Here is a 19,602-nt window from a genome sequence, read left to right on the forward strand (position 1 = left end):
TATACGCAACCGAAGGCTCCTCTAGAGGAAGAGGAGACCTGCAGGCAAAAAAGAGAAAGTTTTATCAAATTCCCCCGCCGCTACCTATCTCAGTGGACAAGGCACAAGCACTGCTCAATGCCTGGGTAGAAGATAGAAAGGTTTAACTCCCCGAGCCAAGGCGACCTATCACCAAAAAGGATTTAGTGCGGACAGACTATTGCATATACCATCGTTCCATCAAACATCCTACTACGGAATGTTGGGCACTCAGATCCCTAGTTTGAAAAATGATGTCTGACGACGCTTTGGAGTTACCCCGCCAAACAGAAGATGTCTTGAAAGATTCTCTCCCGTGCCACAAGGATAACGGCAAGACGGTCATGATGCTTTCGCATTATGACGAGATGGAAAAGTCGATGGTGTGTGAGCTCTCTGAACTCGCAGCTCCCACTTGTCCGGACTTTGAGACCAAGCGTGTGATAGCGCTTAAGAAATCGACAAAGTTCAAATGGTTCTTCGACCAATTCGGTCAGTCTGAAGCAACACGCTTTGAAGCCACCAAGGCCTTTTTAAGACTTGCGGAGCAAAATGGTGAAGCATGCATGAGTGTAAGCGGATTCGTAAGGAAAGTATTTTGGGATAACTCCTTGGTGATAACCTTTACCGAGGCAGACAAACAAGTACTGTTCCCATATAACTGTTCCCTCTACGTCCCAGTATTCATCAATGGGATGGAGTTTCAAAGGGGATTCATGGATGGAGGGGCTTCACTCAATGTAATGCCTTATTCTACTTTCCAGGCAGCTGGGATCCCATAAAAGCACTTAGTCAGACAACCCATCTCCATCACTAGTTTTGAAAGCCAAAAAATCAAAACCATAGGTCATGTCAAGTTAGACTTAGCAGTGGGACCAATCCGCACTACCACTAAGTTCTATGTTATAGAAGCAGAGACGACCTATCAGGCTCTTCTAGGGAGAAATTGGCTTCACAAATATGCTGCGATCCCCTCCACATACCATCAATGTGTCAAAGCAATCTACAACAATGAGATAGTAGTCATAGTTGGCTCTTAAAAACCCTTTCGAGTAGATGAAGCTCACATGGCAGATGCAGTGTTTTACAATCATGTTGATGAAGATGAACCTCCCCTGCCACTTCAAGGAACTCCCATACCCAACTGGGATGACCTCTTTGAAGAAGATTCATCACCACCTCGCAGAAAGACATTCACCAAATCAGAGCCCTTAAGAAAGCCCCTTAAAGTCACCAGGTTTCAAACAAAAGATGGCAGAGTGGTATATTGTTTATGATGGTGCGTGGGGTTGGCAAATGTTACCAATGCCGACCCCTAGCTAGATGAAGTAGCAATCGCCCATCGTGAACCAAGTGGAGAAGATCACTGTTACTACACCTTGTCTGTGCTGGCCCAATGACCGCCAATGGAAAAGAATAAAAAAAGTAGAGACAAGAAGAGTAGAAGGAGAAAAAAAGCTGTGGCTTTTCCAGCAATGGGTAAACACTTTGACAAATTCAATTGTCCTGCAACAACTCATTTGAATGGAGCCCTTACCAAGGCAGTCATTTCATCTCCTAACCAAGTCCCCGCCAACTTGGTTGCAATCCTAAAGCAAGATGGATTACAAGAAGTCCGACTGCTTCGGAGTGTTTACAGGACGTCCCTTGGCCCCAAAAGCAAGAACTGGAAGAAATTAACATAGCCCCTGAAGGAGAACCCAGTCGTCCTATCTTCATTTGCAAAGATCTGCCAACAGAACAAAGGGGGCCCCTCATCGAGTTGATCAAGAAGTATTTGGATGTTTTCGCATGGACATATAAAGAAATGCCAGGACTAGACAAAGATGTTACCATGCATCGTTTGAACGTCATTCCCTTGGCTCGCCTAGTCAAGTAAGGTGTAAGATTTTATAAGCCCGAGGTGGAGCTCAACATCAAGGACGAAGTGGAGAAGCTGCTTGGAGTAGGATTTATCAAACCCATCCAACATCCCACCTAGCTTTCTAGCATCGTCCCAGTTATAAAAAAGAACGATCAAATTCGAGTATGCATCGATTTCGGAGACCTAAACAAATCTTGCCCAAAGATGAGTTTCCACTCCTAAACATAGACACCTTAATTGATTCAGCGTCGGGGCACCATATGTTCTCATTCATAGATGGTTTCAGCGGCTACAACCAGATCAAGATGGCTCCAGAGAATGCCCCTAAGCCAGCATTTCGCACTCCCATAGGTAACTTTTTCTATACTATAATGCCTTTTGAATTAAAAAACGTGGGAGCAACATACCAAAGAGCTATGACAGCCATCTTTCACGATATGTTGCACAAATCCTTGGAATGCTACATTGATGATTTTACAGCCATCTTTGAACGCTGTAAAAAATACAGACTCCGAATGAACCCGCTTAAATGCGCATTCGGAGTCACTGTCAGCAAGCTCCTTGGCTGCATCGTTCATCGCCATGGGATAGACCTCGACCCAGCAAAAGTTTGCCCACCTCTTGGCTCGCTTCCCCAGTGGAGAACATGAGCTGCCCTTGGATGAATTGCCAGGAGATGAGTTCCAAGCGGCTGAAGTAAACACCAAAGGAGAATGGAGTTTGAGCTTCGATGGATCGTCCACCTCTAAAGGGGGAGGAGCTGGAATAGTCCTTATTTCCCGAAATCAAATTGAAGTCTATTTGTCATATAAACTGGATTTTAAATGCTCTAACAACAAGGCGGAATACGAAGCCTTGATATTAGGGCTTATGGCAACACTCCACCTAGGAGTAAGTCTCCTATGTATCAAAGGCGACTCTAATCTGGTGGTCAAGCAGACCAATGGAGGCTATGCTATCAAAGAGTCCCCTTTGGCTTTATACAAAACCATTGTCCAAAGGTTGACAAACAAATTCGACACGATAAGGATAGAACATGCTCCTCGCTCCAACAATAGACACCCGGATGCCCTTGCTACCTTAGTTTCTAAGGTAGAATTTGCGGAAGAATCAACTAAGATAGAAGTTTTGAAGCGCTCCATGCCGTGCTTGGTAACAACTATCCTTCTTGAAAAAGAGCTCGCCGACTGGAGAGCCCCAATCATTGACGAGCTTCGTGCCCCCTCAGGTAAACTATCTTTGTGCGAAATCAAATTCTTCACGATTTACCAAGGAGTCCTTTACTACAGAGGGCCTGGGGTTCTGCTAGCACGATGCATCGACCTTACCGAAGTTAAGTCTAAGCTAGAAGGGGTTCACAATCGTTCTTGCGGAACAGGAGACGTGAGCCTCTACAGGAGGCTACAACGACAATGATATTATTGGCCTACTATGGCCAAAGAAACAAACGACCTTCAAGGAAAGTGCACCAAATGCCAGGAATTCCCTCCAAAAGCTGAATGCAATTTTGCAGAAATCACCTCCGACTGGCGTCAGGTGTATATAGATTACCTCAAAGAAGCATCATTGCCGCCAGACTGCTCTGCCGCTGCAATAATCAAGAAGTGAGCTCCGAAATTCTTTTTGCAGGAAGGGCAACCTTTTAGGCATGGCTTTGACGGGAAGCCTTTACGCTGCTTATCAGGAGCAGAAATCCATAAAGTTTTAGAACTTGCTCATGGGTCGGAGCACCAAGGTAGAGCCAAGCTATTCCAACATCTTTTGCATATAGGTTATTATTGGCCTACCATAGAGACAGACGCCAAAATGTATGCCAAACACTGCAAACTTTGTCAACTCCATGGAAACCTTATTCACGCACCAGCCACCGATCTGCATAGTTCAAGCTCACTATGGCCTTTCCACACGTGGGCTATGGATCTTATTAGTCCCATCTCTCCACCGTCAAAGGGACACATGGATTGTAGAGGCCACAGAGACTTACACTAAGTGGGTAGAAGCCCCTAAGGAAGGCAACAGGAGCTGCTGTCTCCAATTTCATTCGAGAATTCATTATATGTCGTTTTGGTGTACCCAGAGTAATCCTGTCAAATAATGGAATCCCTTTTGTCAACCGCCAAGGCGGGCAACTCTTGGTCTCCTACGACATCACACACCATAAATCAACGCCTTACTGTCCCCAGGGGAATGGACAAGCTGAAGCAACCAACAAAACACTCCTTAGAATCCTTTCAAGGACTCTCAAGGATTATCAAAGGGACTGGGCATATGTGCTCCCAATGGCGCTCTGGGCATACAGAACATCCAAAAGAAGGCCAACTCAAATGACCCTATTTTCGTTAGTATATGGCACGGAAGCAGTCCTCTCAATGGAAATTGTCATACCCTCAGCTCGCATGGCCCTTCGAAGTGGAACTACCCCGTACTCCAGACCGTCAGAACTGGAAGTCTTTGATGAAAGAAGGGACAAAGCCCAGGCTAATCTTAGAGTTTACCAGAGCCGTATAGCTAGAGCTTATGATACTTTGGTACGCCCAAGACAGTTCCAAGAAGGTGATTTAGTGTTTTGGGCTGCACCTCACGTCATGAGGGAACATCAACCCACAAGTTCACACCCAAGTGGCAGGGTCCTTATGTAGTAAAGGAAGTCAATGAAAATGGCTATTACAGAATTTCTAAGCCGGACTCTCAAACCCTCCTGAGCTCCATCAATGCGAAATGGTTAAAGGCTTACTATCCTTAGAAATTACTCATTGCTATATGATGTGCTACACTAAGATGTATTGTGCCCATTCGGGCTTCTTCAATGAATATCATCATTTTCCATACTTATTCTAACTATAGTCACAAATAATAAAAACAAATGCTCTAAATATAAAGTCGGCCCCATTAAGTAGTTGAAGATTTTCAATTACAAAAAAAAAAGAAAAGAAAGGAAGGCCCAAATCTCTAACATACAAAAAAGTTTTAGACTATCATATAAGACTATCATATGCTACAAAGCTATAATCCGACTAAATCAAATCAAGACTTTGGAAGCTTGATCTTCTCTCCCTTGGCCTTCTTCTTCACTCGCCAGTCTTGTTTCAAGAATCGCTTTCTTTCTCAAGTTGGAAGTTGCCAATTCTGCTTCATTCAAAGCTTTCTATGCTCGCTCAAAAGATAGCTTACGTTCCTCCTCCACTCGCACAGCTGCAACCAAAGCCTTATCTACCTCACCTAGCACAGCCTTAGTCATCCTCCTCCTGACCCGGGATTCAAGAAGAGATAACCAATCATCTAGCCAACCCACCTCCAATCTGTTAATCCGGCCATCTCGAAATTCGCTCAAAACATTACGTTGGGCCAACACTTCATCAAGAGAAGCTGTCTCTGGGGAAAACTTGTAAAGCTCCTTAAGGAATTCTCCAAAACTGTCCAAAAAATAAGTCTGAAGATAGGAGCTACTCAAGTGCATGAAAGTGGTGGGTTTATAATGAAGAACAAAGAGTAGTCGAGGAATTAACTCTACTTTCACCCCGGCAAACAACATAGCTGGATCTAGTAACTTTTCCTTCCCATAGATCCCTTTAAGAATCACATTGCCTCGGGGCAGATGAATAGGAGAAAACTCTCCATCAGTAGCATGAATGAGGGAATAATCTCCATCAATAGTTGGCAGTGATGGCTTTTGAAGACTACCCCCAATATCACTGGCACTATTCTGAATAAAGCCAAACAACTCGCGTACGAGCACACCACCCAAGTCTGAATCAGCTGAAACAATAGATGAGTTGACTCCAACTTCAGAGCTCGAAGGAATGACGGGCACATTACTCTCTAGACTCGCAGAGGTCGTAGAAGCATGTAAAGAAATGGGTGTAGAAGAGTCAACGCCACATGACAAGCTCACGGATGTACTCACACCTCTAATTCGTGGGCTAGGCACATCGCTATGTGAAAAATTACAACCACCTTTAAACAAGAGAGCAATAGGGACACCACTTCCAATCTTGGCCCGCAAAGGAACCAATGCATCCCTAGAATTCGGTGTATCCAACAAAGAAGGCCTGGCACTAACCATGTCACATCCAATATCGTCTTCAACATCATCTCTTTCCCCTATAATTTCAAGACTCTAGACTGAACCCTCTTCATCATCCTCCAAATTTTCTGTATCATCCTCAGTACTCCCCGACAGTCTATAAGCATAAAATCTTGCCTTGCTTTTACCCATCTCAGAAGTAGGAACTGTCGAAGGAAAAGAACTAATTTCCGGAAGGCACTCTGTCCTCAAATACATAGTTGTGTCATTAACAACATCAAGCCCTTTGAAGGGATCTAGAGGGATTGAGAGGCCACCATCATGAGGCTCGCCTCCACCTGTGAGCAAGGCCTTACGCTGCATCAATTTTATCTGACACACGTCAGCCGACCCTCGCAAACAATACATGTATTTTAATACAAGCGTATTGGAAACGCCACAAACACAAAAATAATTTCAAAATACAATATGTGAGTTTACCTGTGATGAATCAATTGTGTCAGTCGAGCGACCCTTCGCTTGGCAAGCAACCCTGGTTTTAGTAGGCGGATCTATACCTCCGGCCATTGGAGGTACTCTCCCAGGCACTGGAACAAGAACAGAAGCAGGGGGCGGCCTTTTAAGCTTGGCACAAGGGGGACGGTTAGGAGAAACTATCTGGGCTTGCTCCAAAGCAATAACCACCTCAGATAGGCAAGCTAGTGGTCTGAGCTCCCCCCTATCTGCAACTAACAAGCCCCGCTCTCGGCAAGCCATACACAACTTAGAGTCGTCAGACGGGATGAGCTCTACATAGACGGGTGCAAGATCGTTACTTAAGAAATCTTGAAATAATGCAAGATTGCGTCTCCAATACTTCCTCCAACTAGGGATAGTTCTGCCAATTCTATCCTTACTTGCTAACACAACTCGACCTCGACTCTGTAATTCTTCTGAAAGAAAAGAGTACACATACAATTGCGTATAATCAACTGCAGAAGGCACAGGGGAAGGAAGATGTTGAGGAACCCCTTAGTCCAAACCAAACTGTCGAGCGACCCTTAGAGGATTATAGGTTGCCACACCTTATATGCCATCCACAAAATAAGGTAAATACCCAGAAATGGTGCTAAGAATCATCACTGAATCCGCATCTCCTAAATAAGATACACCCGGTTCAAGAACAAGCTCGCAATCATCTGGGCTGTAGGCAATGGTAGAAGATACTCCACAAATTGCCATGACATAAGGACGAGCAACAAACTTCTCCTCAAATTCAAAAATGCTGGCCAAACTCCCCTGTACACATCCCTCAGCCCACCTAGCAGAACGCGACTCACTTTCTTCAATGGAAAATACCCTTGGCATAGAGGCCAAGTTAGGAAATCTCTCATACAAAAATAATTGTAGAAAGGTAGTAAGGAAGAAGCTAGTAACATCATACCGACTTTTGGAACGATCAACACCCTCCTGATACATATCCAACCTCTTATATAGCCCCCTAGAAATAAAGGAGCCAACAGAATCAGAGAGGCAAGAATCGTAGCAAGAGGAAAGAGCTCGTGACAAATACCGTCCTGAGGCCTACCCATCAAGACGTACTGTGACAACCAATAGATAATGAAAGCAGCTAAATGTTCAACACTCCCCCTCTTGTCCTATTCTATTCCTGGACCTATAAATCCATCCTCCACGTTTCCTTAGACCTGATGGCTAAGATCTCGAAACCAGTAATGAAGCCATCCCCCAAAAGTGTTTTTCGGTCGTTTTTGTGATCGAGTTGTAACTAACACTTTATTCTGATAACGACTCAATAGCTTCTCTGTCGGTGCCACGGCCTCCTCCAACCTCGCAACAATAGCTATCTAGATAAGGGACAAACTTCATGCGCTAGGATTCGCTGATCCAAGGTGCTCTAACCTCGTCAAAATAGCTACATTCTCCAGAGGTAGGGGTTGTCTCCCCTTACGGCGCAATAAAAGTTTGAGAACTCGAACTCCAACGTGACAGTGCGAACTCCAGCCAAGATGGCTCGTCTTATCTGCATATATTGAGAAATAGCAGTAGCAATTTTAGATCCAGCAAGCACCTCACAATATGAGGGATGGCGAAAGATAACTGCACTCCAGACATCAAAGTCATCTTTGGGTCCTATGTGATCCTCAAAAGTAGAAAAAGAATAAGGATAAGTGTCCTTCTCCACTTGAAAACGCACAATAGATTTTGGAGGAACAAAAGCCTTAACCCTTTTCTTTGGCTCAACCCCACCAAGAAGAAAATTAGTTGGGCCCCACCATTGTCATCAAACAAGTCCACCCTTGCCCAAAATAAATCCATTGCACCAAAGAAAGGTGCCCTACACCAATAATCTGCTGGAGGGACGATCGGGGGATCTGTGTCCTTTTTGGCCTTAAAAGGATTTTTCTTGGATTTACCAACTTTCGACTTGGAAATGCCAAAAGAACCCGCTAGTGATTGTTACGCGCTGCGGCGGGAAACAACACTTCCTCCTTTCACTTTAGCCATTTCACAAAACTTTGCCTCTCCTGTACCAATACAAGAATTACAAATCAGATATGGCATAAAAAAAAAAAAAAAAAAATTCAATTCATTCACCCTTAGTGAATAAGGCACTCTGGTTAGCAAGGCATCAAACCTACAAAAATCAACTAAGGAGATGTTCAACACACACCAAAAAAAAAAAAAAGCCTTCTTCCCTCGGTAAGCCATTATTTTGAGTTAGGCCTTTTTCCCTCGCATGAAGTACACTTTCCCTTGCAATTCCCCTTCTCCTTCACCTTTCAGGTATGTTTCTATCCCTCGCTAATTTTCTAACCCCTTCCACCGAAGTAAAAAAAGTGCCCTCTTCCCTCACTAAGGCACTATTTTGAGTTAGGTCTCTTTCCCTCGCATGAAGTACACCTTCCTTCGCAATTCCCCTTCTCCCTCGCCTTCCAGGTATGTTTCTATCCCTCGCTAATTTTCTAACCCTTTCCACCGAAGTACCAAAAAAAAAAGCCCTTTTCCCTCGCTAGGGAAGGCACTATTTTGAGTTAGGCCTCTTTCCCTCGCACGAAATACATCTTCCCTCGCAATTCCTCTTCTCCCTCACCTTCCAGGTATGTTTCTATCCCTCGCTAATTTTCTTACCCTTTCCACCCAAGTACCAAAAAAAAAAAAAACCCTCTTCCCTTGCTAAGGCACCACTTTGAGTTAGGCCTCTTTCCCTCGCATGAAGTACACCTTCCCTCGCAATTCCCTCTCTCCCTTACGTTCCAGGTATGTTTCTATCCTTCGCTAATTTTCTAACCCTTTCCACCAAACTTAAAAAAAAAAAAAAAAAAAAAAAAAAAAAAAAAAAAAAAAATGGTCCTCTTCCCTTTGCTAAGGTACTATTTGGAAATAGGCCTCTTTCCTTCGCATGAAGTAAACCCATACTTCGCAACTTCCCCTCACCCCTTCCCTCGCTCCAATCCTCACTTTCATCAAACAAAAAAAACTTGATTCTAGCCCCTCGCTTCATTTTTTACATGCTTCACGAAATTTTTTTTTTGGGCTTCCCTCGCTTCAACTTATTTTTATTTTTTTTTGTATCACTTAAAAAAAATTTCTTCTCATTTTTTAAATATAATTTACGAAATCCTTTTATGGGCTTCCCTCGTTTCAACTTTTTTGTTATATAACCTACAAAATTTTTCTTGAGTCTCCCTTGTCTCATTTTTTTTTTTAAATATAATTTCTGATTATTTTTTTTTTTAGGCTTCCCTCGCTTCATTTTTTTTTTTTTTTTTGTATATACCCTACAAATTTTTTTGTTGAGCCTCCCTCACCATTCTTTTTTGGGTTTCCCTTGCTTCAATTTTTTTTTTTTTTTTTTTTGTAACCTACAAAAAATTTTGTTGAGCCTCCCTCGCCTCATCTATTTATTTATTATTCACGAACTTTTTTGGTCCCTCGCTTCAACGTTTTGTACATACCTCGCCACATTTTTTTTTTTTTGGGGATTATCTCTCCATTTTTATAACTCTCCAGCTCAGAACTCTTCTCTCATAGCTCTCAATACCCTTCTAAATTTTCCAAGTATAGGTCTCCAACTCCATAGCTCTTAACACTTTATTCTAACAGATTATTATTATTTTCTAATCTTACACCTCTCCAATATTTGTTATTAATTTTATAGCTTTCCAACCTTTTGACTCTTTACCAAAATAACATTTTATTATAGACCTCTCCAATTCTCCGAAACACAGCCCTCTATTACCTCATCAATTTTACACAAAAAAAAAAAAAAAAAAATCGTGGCTCACTTTTTTTTGACTCTCCAACAGCTTTTTTTTTTTTTTTTTTTTATCACAAACCCATACCTTATATACATATATATATATATATATATATATATACATATAAATATATACAAATCAATTGAGCAGCACACATACGTTTACAACCTGCGGCAGCCCCAACCGCGACGAGCTCCAAGAGTGTCCGCGGCTCTTCTTTCTTTCCCTTCCTGATTCATTGCTCCTCTCAAGCTTCACCCATAGCAATAGCACTTACAAACCCAACTTCACTGCATCAAACTGTTCGAAACCCCTGCCACGCACAACTTCTTCAATTACAACCCAAACCCACTAGCGATCGGCAATCACCCAACCCTCGCAGCAAACCCAAAATCAACACTCCGCAACCAATAGCACCACCGACTGTTTCCCAGCTCGTTGTCGACGACCTATATGATTCGCTCGTACGTTTCTTCCCTCTTTTCTTTCTCTAACAGCTTGCCTCTCTTCTCTTTTCCTTTCGTGATTTTGATGTTTGACCAACTCTACTTCAAACAGCCCAATTGTTGACACCAAACCCTAGCCCCAATCCAATACCCAGAAATCGACCTCCAACGTCGCACCTTGCCTCAATCAAAGAAAGCGTGCGAGTCGCCTCACCACTCCACACCTTTGCGACCCACCGGTGATCTCTAAAAGCTGGAACACAACTTGGATAGCCAACCAAGCTTAGAGAGAGGGAGAGGGAGTATAGAAGACCCAGAACTCAACTTGGATTGAGAGACTATGGAAAACTTCGACCCAAACTCAAAAAGAATGTTATAGCAAAACCCTAGAATTGCCAAACTTCTTTTTTTTTTTTTTTATGGTACATTAATCTAAGAAACCCAGCTACGGATAACCATGTCAATAAAACACACTTCTGTACAATGGGTAAAAGGAGCCGACAGGGCAACCGGTCGGAAAATACAGAGTTCCTCTCTGATAATAAAAAATAAAATCAAATAAAAAAAATAATAATAATATATATCCAAATATATATACATATATATACATTTTGAGGTTGTACCTTCCCAAGGAAAAATTCTTAAACTAATCAAAAATTCCCTTTGCTTGTTACAAACACTAAAAACAGACTGCAACAACCTTCTCTCCAAAAAGCTATGGCAAGCTACCATGGCAGCTCCAAATCAGCAGCTATTAATGGTCTGCTTTAAACCTATAACTCCAATCGATGAGTAACTCCAATTGATGAGTTGTCTTCTCCATAGATCACTCTTTCCCAACAAAAAGCTGCAAAAGTCAGTAAATTCACCCCCTCTTTCCCGATGCAACCCCGTCTTTATAAGAGAACAAATGCAAGACAACAACATGAAAAATGTAAGCAAATTCATATCCACTCGCCAACACTCCTTTCAACTTCAACAACCTATTCTCTTTAAATGGCTTCCGGAGGAGAGGGGCACCAAGATAACACCGTTTGGCGGCCGGTGAACAAGGCTCCAAACCAAAGAGGTTCAAAATATAGAGTTTCAAGCTCCAACTCTAGAGCTTCAAGCTCCACTCCTACTCACCACCGCCACTTGGTGTGTGAGTTCTTTCGAAAGATGCTCTCCATGTCCCATACTTGATTTTTGCTAAACCAAGAAATCAACCTCACTCTCCAGGGATCCACCTGCCAAGCAAATCAGGTATTAATCCCACATTTCAAGAGGATCTGCATCAATATCCTCTCGCAAAGACCGACAGAGAGAGATCTAGACCACCACATCTCCATTATGTCAACACCGTTGGAAAACCCAAATGAAGATTTGAGACTTAGGTGGGACAGAGAGAACTTTGTAGATCTCAACATGGGAGAAGAGAGCGCTTCCCGCAACGCTCAGCCAAACATCTCCCACAACATTCCGCTCAACATCCTCTTCTTTAACACTGAGGGCGTCGTGTCCCAACTTCCTCCAACACTACATGCACCTACATTCTAGCGGACGCTTTTACCTTGTCATCATCACAAACACGAAAAAAGGGAAAGTGACGCCCAATTCATGAGCCAAATCATGGGCTATCCTAACACCAAGGCTATGGCCCCCCCTTCTAGTGGCATGGAAAGGGTGATGAGTGGAATTTGGTGCCTATGGAACGAAGCTGAAATCTCTTGTGAAGTGGTGGAGATTCCTTGCAATCAAGCCATCGCCCAACAAGCCCACATCTTCATCCGGCCAGCTCACACCGGATGAAACTTAAAATGTAAACTCTCCATGAACAATCCAAATTATCTGAATACTTGTCTGCATGAGCTAATATTTTCAAAACTTTTTAACACAGTCATGTACAGATACTCTCATTAACTATAAGAGCATCTGTATAGGGGGGGCATTATTGTGGTACTTGTATAAAGCCCAATACGTGGCAAGCCTTATAGGTGTCACATCACCAAAACCCCACCCACGTGGCAGACCAATAAGGCACCACGTGGCATGTCGTATGATTGATACATGGCGAGCCATATGGGCGCCATGTGCCAAGGTACTACGCAAAACTAAGACTATATGCTTAGCCTAAGCGGGAGCATACATATAAACTCAAATATATCTAAATATGAAGAGCCCTACAATGGGTAGCACCATGGCCTCGCAGGGCCCATGATACTTCATACCTCGCTTCAAGACCAAACAAAAATATAATTAGCCCCGGTTCATTTGGACTTGGATTGATAAACACTGGCTCTCCTAAACATTAAGATAGGCCTACAGCTCATTCTCTTACTTGGTCGCCTAGAAGCAAGCCCTTTTCCTAAACATTGAGATAAGCCCGTGGCCCATTCTTCTACTTGGTCGCTTCGAAGCGAGCTCCTGGCTCTCCTAAACACTAAGGTGGGCCCTGGGCCATTCACTTACTTGGATGCCTAGGTTGGGAGCAGGACCCAGGCACTATTACTCGGGATCATCAGAGGATACTGGACTGGCGACTGAGGTCATGGGATCGTCGAGATGGTTGTCTTCTTGCTAAGACAACTACATCTCGACCAAGCTTGGGGAAGAGCCAACAACGACCTTACATTCATGCCATCCGATGCATATATGAAATGTTACTTTCCGTCTGCCATGAAACATTGCTCTCTGCCTGCCGTCAACCCACGGACGACAGAAGGGCTTATATCACTTCTAGCGGAGTTGAGGAGAATGAGCCACCTGTCCAACAGTTTGCTTGGGCTCCAATACTTCTGTGGCCTATATAACGTATCGTATATGCAGCGAGACACAACAACAATACAACCAAGTCTCATGTTTAAACACCCCCCTCTCACACTCTACATTAGTGTTCAAGGTCTATCACTGCCAATCTCTCCCCCTCCAAGCTTGCCTTGACCCCCTCCTCTCCACCTCCGGTGATCTCAGGCCATTGAAGTGCCCGCCATCTTCCCGGACTACCTCTAACCACACCTCTCACCCACAGACAGTTGTGAAATAATAAAAAAAAGGAAATTTTTTGGTACTTAATTCTGTCACATGAAACTACTGGCATTCTACAATGAGGTTGTTAATTTCATTTTCATTGGCTATGGTATGTAATCTTTATGTCAAAAGTATATACTTTGAGCTTCTGAACGAGCACAATTTGTTTGAAGCAACTAATGTACAACTCTAGTTGAACATTCCATAAAAAATTCTGTTATGTAAGATATTGATCATGGTATTAAAAAAAAAGGACAAAAACGTTGGTGGTAATTATGTCTAAATATGCAATGTGGCTTATATGGTTATGTGCTAAATCAGAGATCTCAGATTGGAGAATGGGAAAAGGAAAGGCTGTTGACAATTATACTTGTGCATGGTGGTGTATGCAGGTGCAGTCTTAATCAGTGACGGAGGGAAGATTGCTGGAGCTTTCAAAATGTTGAGGCTATGTTCAGAAGGGTCTGAATTTGAATTGATTTAATACATGCATTCTTTTGATTCAGAACTTTAAAGATGGCTGGGCACTAATGTAACCTCATGGCCCAACAAAGCCCTGTTCACATTAACTTGATCAAGTATAGGAAAGATTGGATTTCAGATAGGAGCAAAGGATTATATATAGGTGAAGAACACACATGGCAATCTCAAAAAAGAAACAAGGATAGCAGTATTATGGAATTGATGTGTTGAATTGTTTGTTGGTGGAATTGATATATTCACATTGATATTCAATTGTCCATAGATTTCATCAATCATGCTTTTACATGATACTTTATTGGAATAATGGACAGTTATTTTTATTGTTTGACAGAGTAAGTGTATATCTGGACCTCAAAAGCACCCATGGCAGCATTTTTTACCATGCAAGAGATGTGGTAACTTGTTAGGTGGCTTCTGTCAATAGTTAATCCTTCTAATGTCCCCTGTTTGGTGCAGCTTATTGAAGTTGTTTAAAAGTGTTTTTTATTTTTAATTTTAGAAAAATGTTCTAGATTGTTTGATGCAATTATGTTTGTAGCTTACTAGACAAAAATAATTTAAATATTTGAAAAAATTTAATTATAGAAATAAGTATCGTTTAAGCTTTTATTGTCTTATTATCAACTTATAACTTAAGAAAAGTTATGCCAATATATATATATATATATATATATATATATAAACCCTAAAAAATATGGAAAATCATAAATATTTCTTAATTTGTATCAATTGCATTCTTAAATTCACACATTAATCTAATTTAATACCCTATCCTTTCATCAAAAAAAATATATATATATATGATAAATACTTGTATCACTCTTATATTTGGCATTTGAAAGATATTAGAATGAATTTATCTTCTCACCGATATGCTCATATTGGTGATGCAGTACCAAATAAATATACCTTTAGAAAGATCAGAAATAGTTAGAGCAGTAATTGTATCTGTAATGATTGATAATATTGTTAGCTCCACTGCTCAAATGAAACTCCCACTTAGTCAACTTTTTTCATTATCTAAAGATGGCTCTCCCATTCTTCTACTCACTCACTAGTGGAAGAGGTTGGTGGCAACCAATAAGCTCCTCCCTCAATTGTGAATAAATTGAGATTAGGAGGAGGGGTTTGAGATATATTGCAGTGTGTGTAATCTGAGAGAAGATTGTGAGAAGCAACAAGTGAGAGTGCTATAGTGAGAGAGTGAGGTGTGAGTGTGTAAACTCCTTCCGGGAAATTCTATAGTGGATAACTCTCTGTAGGCGTAGGCAATTGCCGAACCATGTAAATATTCTTGTGTTATTGTGTGATTGATTTCTGGTGTCTCACAGTCCCAACAAGTGGTATCAGAGTCGAATTGGTTACGTTTCGGAAAAACAGAGTGCATTTCTTCGTAACTGCTAGAAATCAAGTTGCTTAAAATCAGGTTTTGAACATATCAGGAGCAAGGTCTCGAAGAGAGGAGTCCAAATCTGCAAAGTAGAGCTCCAGAAGCCTTGCCACGCGCCCACACGCGCTCCCCAAAGAAAGCACGTGAAGCCCAATTTCACCACGTGCCATTGACACAGTCGGCGCGTCATTCCACGCGCACACACGCGCCCCACGCGCGACTAAAGGAGGAAGACGAACCACGTCAGCGACCAGTCAGCGCCCAGTCATCGCCATGTGTTGCTACCTCATCGCCACGTCATCTACTACGTCTGTGCCACGTGTCGGCCTGTCAGCCACATGTCGGACACGTGTCAGCCACGTCAGCCCATTTAGTTGACTAGTTAACCTTCCGGAGGAGTGATCTAGTGCTTCGCGGCTAAGGTACACCCGTAGATCTGAATTGTCCAAACTGTTTTGGCTTGATCTAAGCCATTCTGTGTCCATTTTTGACGATCCAATAGTGCTTTCCAACTATTTAAAGTATTCCAGACACATCTGTACAGTCAGATTTTGCAAATCCTATTTCAAATATTTTCAAGTTGTATTTGGACAATTCAAAGTGCTTTTCCAGCTAATTTGACCAGTCCGAACTCAACAGCGAAGCCTGTTTTTCAGACAGAGATTATTTTCTGTATAGACAAGTGTTGATAGAGGAATCAACGTCGACTTCAGGATTTATGTTCAAGTTGACTCCTTCCAATTATGCAATTTGGAAGTCACGGATGGAAGACACCCTGTATTATAAAGACCTATTTGACGCTATTTTTGTAAAAGGGGTTAAATTAGAAGCAGTGAAGCATGATGACTGGATAAAAATGAACCGCAAGACTATCGGTTGTATCAAACAGTGGATAGACCACGGTGTGTACCATCATGTCACCGAGGAGATAGATGCCTATTCTCGATGGACAATGTTAGATGACGTGTACCGGTCAAAGGCCGTTCGGAACAAAGCCTTGGTGATGAGAAGGCTTGTCAATTTGAAATTGAAGAATGGTATGTTTGTCGCCGAGCACACCAGTGAACTCAAAAATCTGGTAAATCAGCTTGCAACCTTCAAGATGCACTTAGACGATGAAATGTAAGCCGTTCTACTGCTGAGTTCTTTATCGGATAGTTAGGAGGCGTTGGTGGTTTCTCTTAGCAACTCTGCACCAGAAGGGAAGCTGATTATGAGCATGGTCACAGACGCCATGTGCAATGAAGAGACAAGGCAGAAAGACTTGGGTGGAGATCAATCCCATGCCCTCATCACAGAAAATAAAGATAGAGGCAGAGACAGAGAAAGAAGCAAAAGTAGAGGACGCAACAAAGGAAGATTTCAAGACAGAGGGAAATCCAAAGAAGGTACGAACCAGTCGAAGTTCAAGTGTTTCCATTGTGGCTAGGAGGGTTACATAAAGAAATATTGCTATGCCTTGAAGGGAGAACAAAAACAAGGCAATAGACAGCCAAAGACTAAAGATGGGAATACTGCAGTTACTGTCTCAGAGGATATTGCATTATTCTCTATTGGAGGAGAAGAATGTCTCTATATATCAGACAACGACACCGAGTGGGTGGTAGATACAACAGCTTCCTACCACACCACACCTAGGAAGGAGTTCTTTAGTACGTACCAAGCCGGAGATTTTGGTACAGTGAAGATGGATAACTCCAGTTTTTCAAAGATTGTGGGAATCGATGATGTTCGCATCCAAACCAAAGTTGGGTGCACGATAGTATTGAAAGATGTCAGGAATGTTCCCGATTTACGCCTGAATCTTATCTCAAAGATAGCCTTAGAGCGACAAGGTTATGAGAACTACTTCGGCAAAGGCATGTAGAAGTTGAAAAAGAGATCTCTGGTGGTAGCCAAAGGACAAGCAAGTGGCACGTTGTACAAGACTCATGTGGAGGTGCATTCAGATAGCCTCAACGTAACAGAAGATGAGGCATCACCAAATTTGTGGCACAAAAAACTAGGTCACATGAGTGACAACGGATTGCAGATTCTAGCAAAGAAGTCGCTTATTCCCTTTGCCAAAGAAGCAAAATTGAACCCTTGTGACAACTGCTTGTTTGGGAAGCAACATAGAGTCGTTTTCCACTCATCATCCAGAAGACAATCAGAGTTGTTGAGCAGAGTATACTCTGATGTATGCGGTCCCATAGAAGTGGAATCTTTGGGTGGCAGAAAATACTTCATGACGTTTATTGATGACGCATCACAGAAGGTATGGGTTTATGTCATAAGAACCAAAGTTGAGGTGTTCCAGCATTTTCAAACATTTCATGCTATGGTGGAAAGGGAGACCGAAAAGAAGCTGAAGTGTCTCCGAACAGACAATGGATACGAGTACACATCAAAGGAGTTTGAAACCTACTGTGTTACTCGCGACATCTGACATGAGAAGACTGTTTCTAGAACCCTACAACACAATAGTATAGCTAAAAGAATGAACCAGACCATTGTGGAGAAGGTCGGATGTATGCTCAAAATGACAAAGCTGCCAAAGTCATTTTGGGGAGAAGCTGTTCGTGTTGCATGCTATTTGATCAACATATCGCCATCAGTTCCACTAAATTTTGAAATTCCAGAGAAAGTATGGTCTGGAAGGGAGATTTCTTACTCTCACTTGAGAGTGTTTGGGTGCAAAACATTTGCACATGTATCTAAGGAGCACAGACATAAACTAGATGATAAAGCTACTCCATGCATCTTTATTGGCTATTGAGATGAAGAATTTGGATACAGATTATGGGATCCAAAAAATAAAAAGGTCATTCAAAGCCGAGATGTGTTATTTCAAGAAGGCCAGACCTTAGAAGACTTTGGGCAATTAGCCAAACCCAAAGTTAATGATGTTTTAGAAATTGTTCCCAATCCTACACCATCATAGCATGCTACTGATGAAGAAGAGCTACTGCAGCATGCAGCCAATGATGTAGAGTTGCAGGATGGATTACCAGAAGAAGAAGATCCAGAAGAAGAAGGTGTGGAGCAGGGGGAGCCACAACCCCCTCTGCCAGAGACTGTTGGTCCACAGTTGCGAAGATCAACAAGAGAGTCTAAGCCGTCGTCAAAATACCCTGCTTCTGATTATATTTTGCTTACTGATGAGGGGGAGTTAGAAAGTTTTCAAGAAACTCAGAATCATAAGGAGAAGAGTAGCTGACATCAAGCTATGCAAGAAGAGATGCAGTCCTTGCAGAAGAATCAGACTTATGATTTGGTAAAAATTCCCTAGGGTCGAAAACCATTGTAGAACAAATGGGTGTTCAAGTTGAAGAAAGATGGCAGTGGAAAGCTAGTCAAGTATAAGGCTCGATTGGTTGTCAAAGGTTTCAGGCAGAAAAAAGGTATTGATTTTGATGAAATCTTCTCGCCAGTTGTGAAAATGACATCCATTTGAGTAGTTTTGGGACTAGCGACCAATTTGAATTTGGAACTTGAACAGATAGATGTGAGGATGACATTTCTCCATGGTGATTTGAAGGAAGAAATTTACATGGAGCAGCTAGAAGGTTTTGAAGAAAAAGGGAAAGAAAACTTAGTCTGCAGATTGAAGAAGAATCTTTACGGCCTCAAACAAGCGTTGAAACAGTGGTACGAGAAGTTTGACTCATTCATGGTGGGTCATGAGTACAAGAGAACTGCTGCAGACCAGCGTGTTTATGTCAAGAAATTTCCCGATGAAAACTTCATCATACTCCTGTTCTATGTTGATAACATACTGATTATTGGACAGGATGCCACAACAATCATATCACTGAAGAAGGAGTTATCATAGTCCTTTGACATGAAGGACCTAGGCCCTGCACAGCAAATGTTGGGCATGCAAATTATGCGTGACAGGAAAGCCAAGAAACTATGGCTGTCACAGGAGAAATACGTTGAACGGGTGATTGCAAAGTTCAACATGAAAGATTCTAAGCCAGTCAATACTCCGCTGGCTAATCATTTCAAGCTGAGCAAGAGTTCTTGTCCATTCTTTACTAAAGAAAGAGAAGAGATGGAGGCTATTCCCTACTCATCTGCCGTAGGGAGTTTGATGTACGCAATGGTGTCTACCCAACTAGATATTG

At 42.2% G+C, this 19,602-nt stretch overlaps 1 protein-coding gene across 3 annotated transcripts in view; it reads left to right on the forward strand.

Annotated features, from left to right (window-relative positions):
• Positions 1-14,433, forward strand: part of LOC114293291 (chaperone protein dnaJ 13) — a 32,805-nt gene extending 18,372 nt beyond the window's left edge. For all 3 annotated transcript variants that reach the window (XM_082902334.1, XM_082902332.1, XM_028237327.2), the window contains one exon: positions 14,013-14,433. In XM_082902334.1, the coding sequence (XP_082758460.1) occupies positions 14,013-14,024 (12 nt within the window). In that variant the 3' untranslated portion in view covers positions 14,025-14,433. The remainder of the gene's footprint in view (positions 1-14,012) is intronic.
• Positions 14,434-19,602: the final 5,169 nt, after the last annotated feature.

The sequence above is a fragment of the Camellia sinensis genome, chromosome 13, assembly GCF_055761805.1.
Source record: "Camellia sinensis isolate YWXY chromosome 13, ASM5576180v1, whole genome shotgun sequence".
Taxonomy (NCBI): domain Eukaryota; kingdom Viridiplantae; phylum Streptophyta; class Magnoliopsida; order Ericales; family Theaceae; genus Camellia; species Camellia sinensis.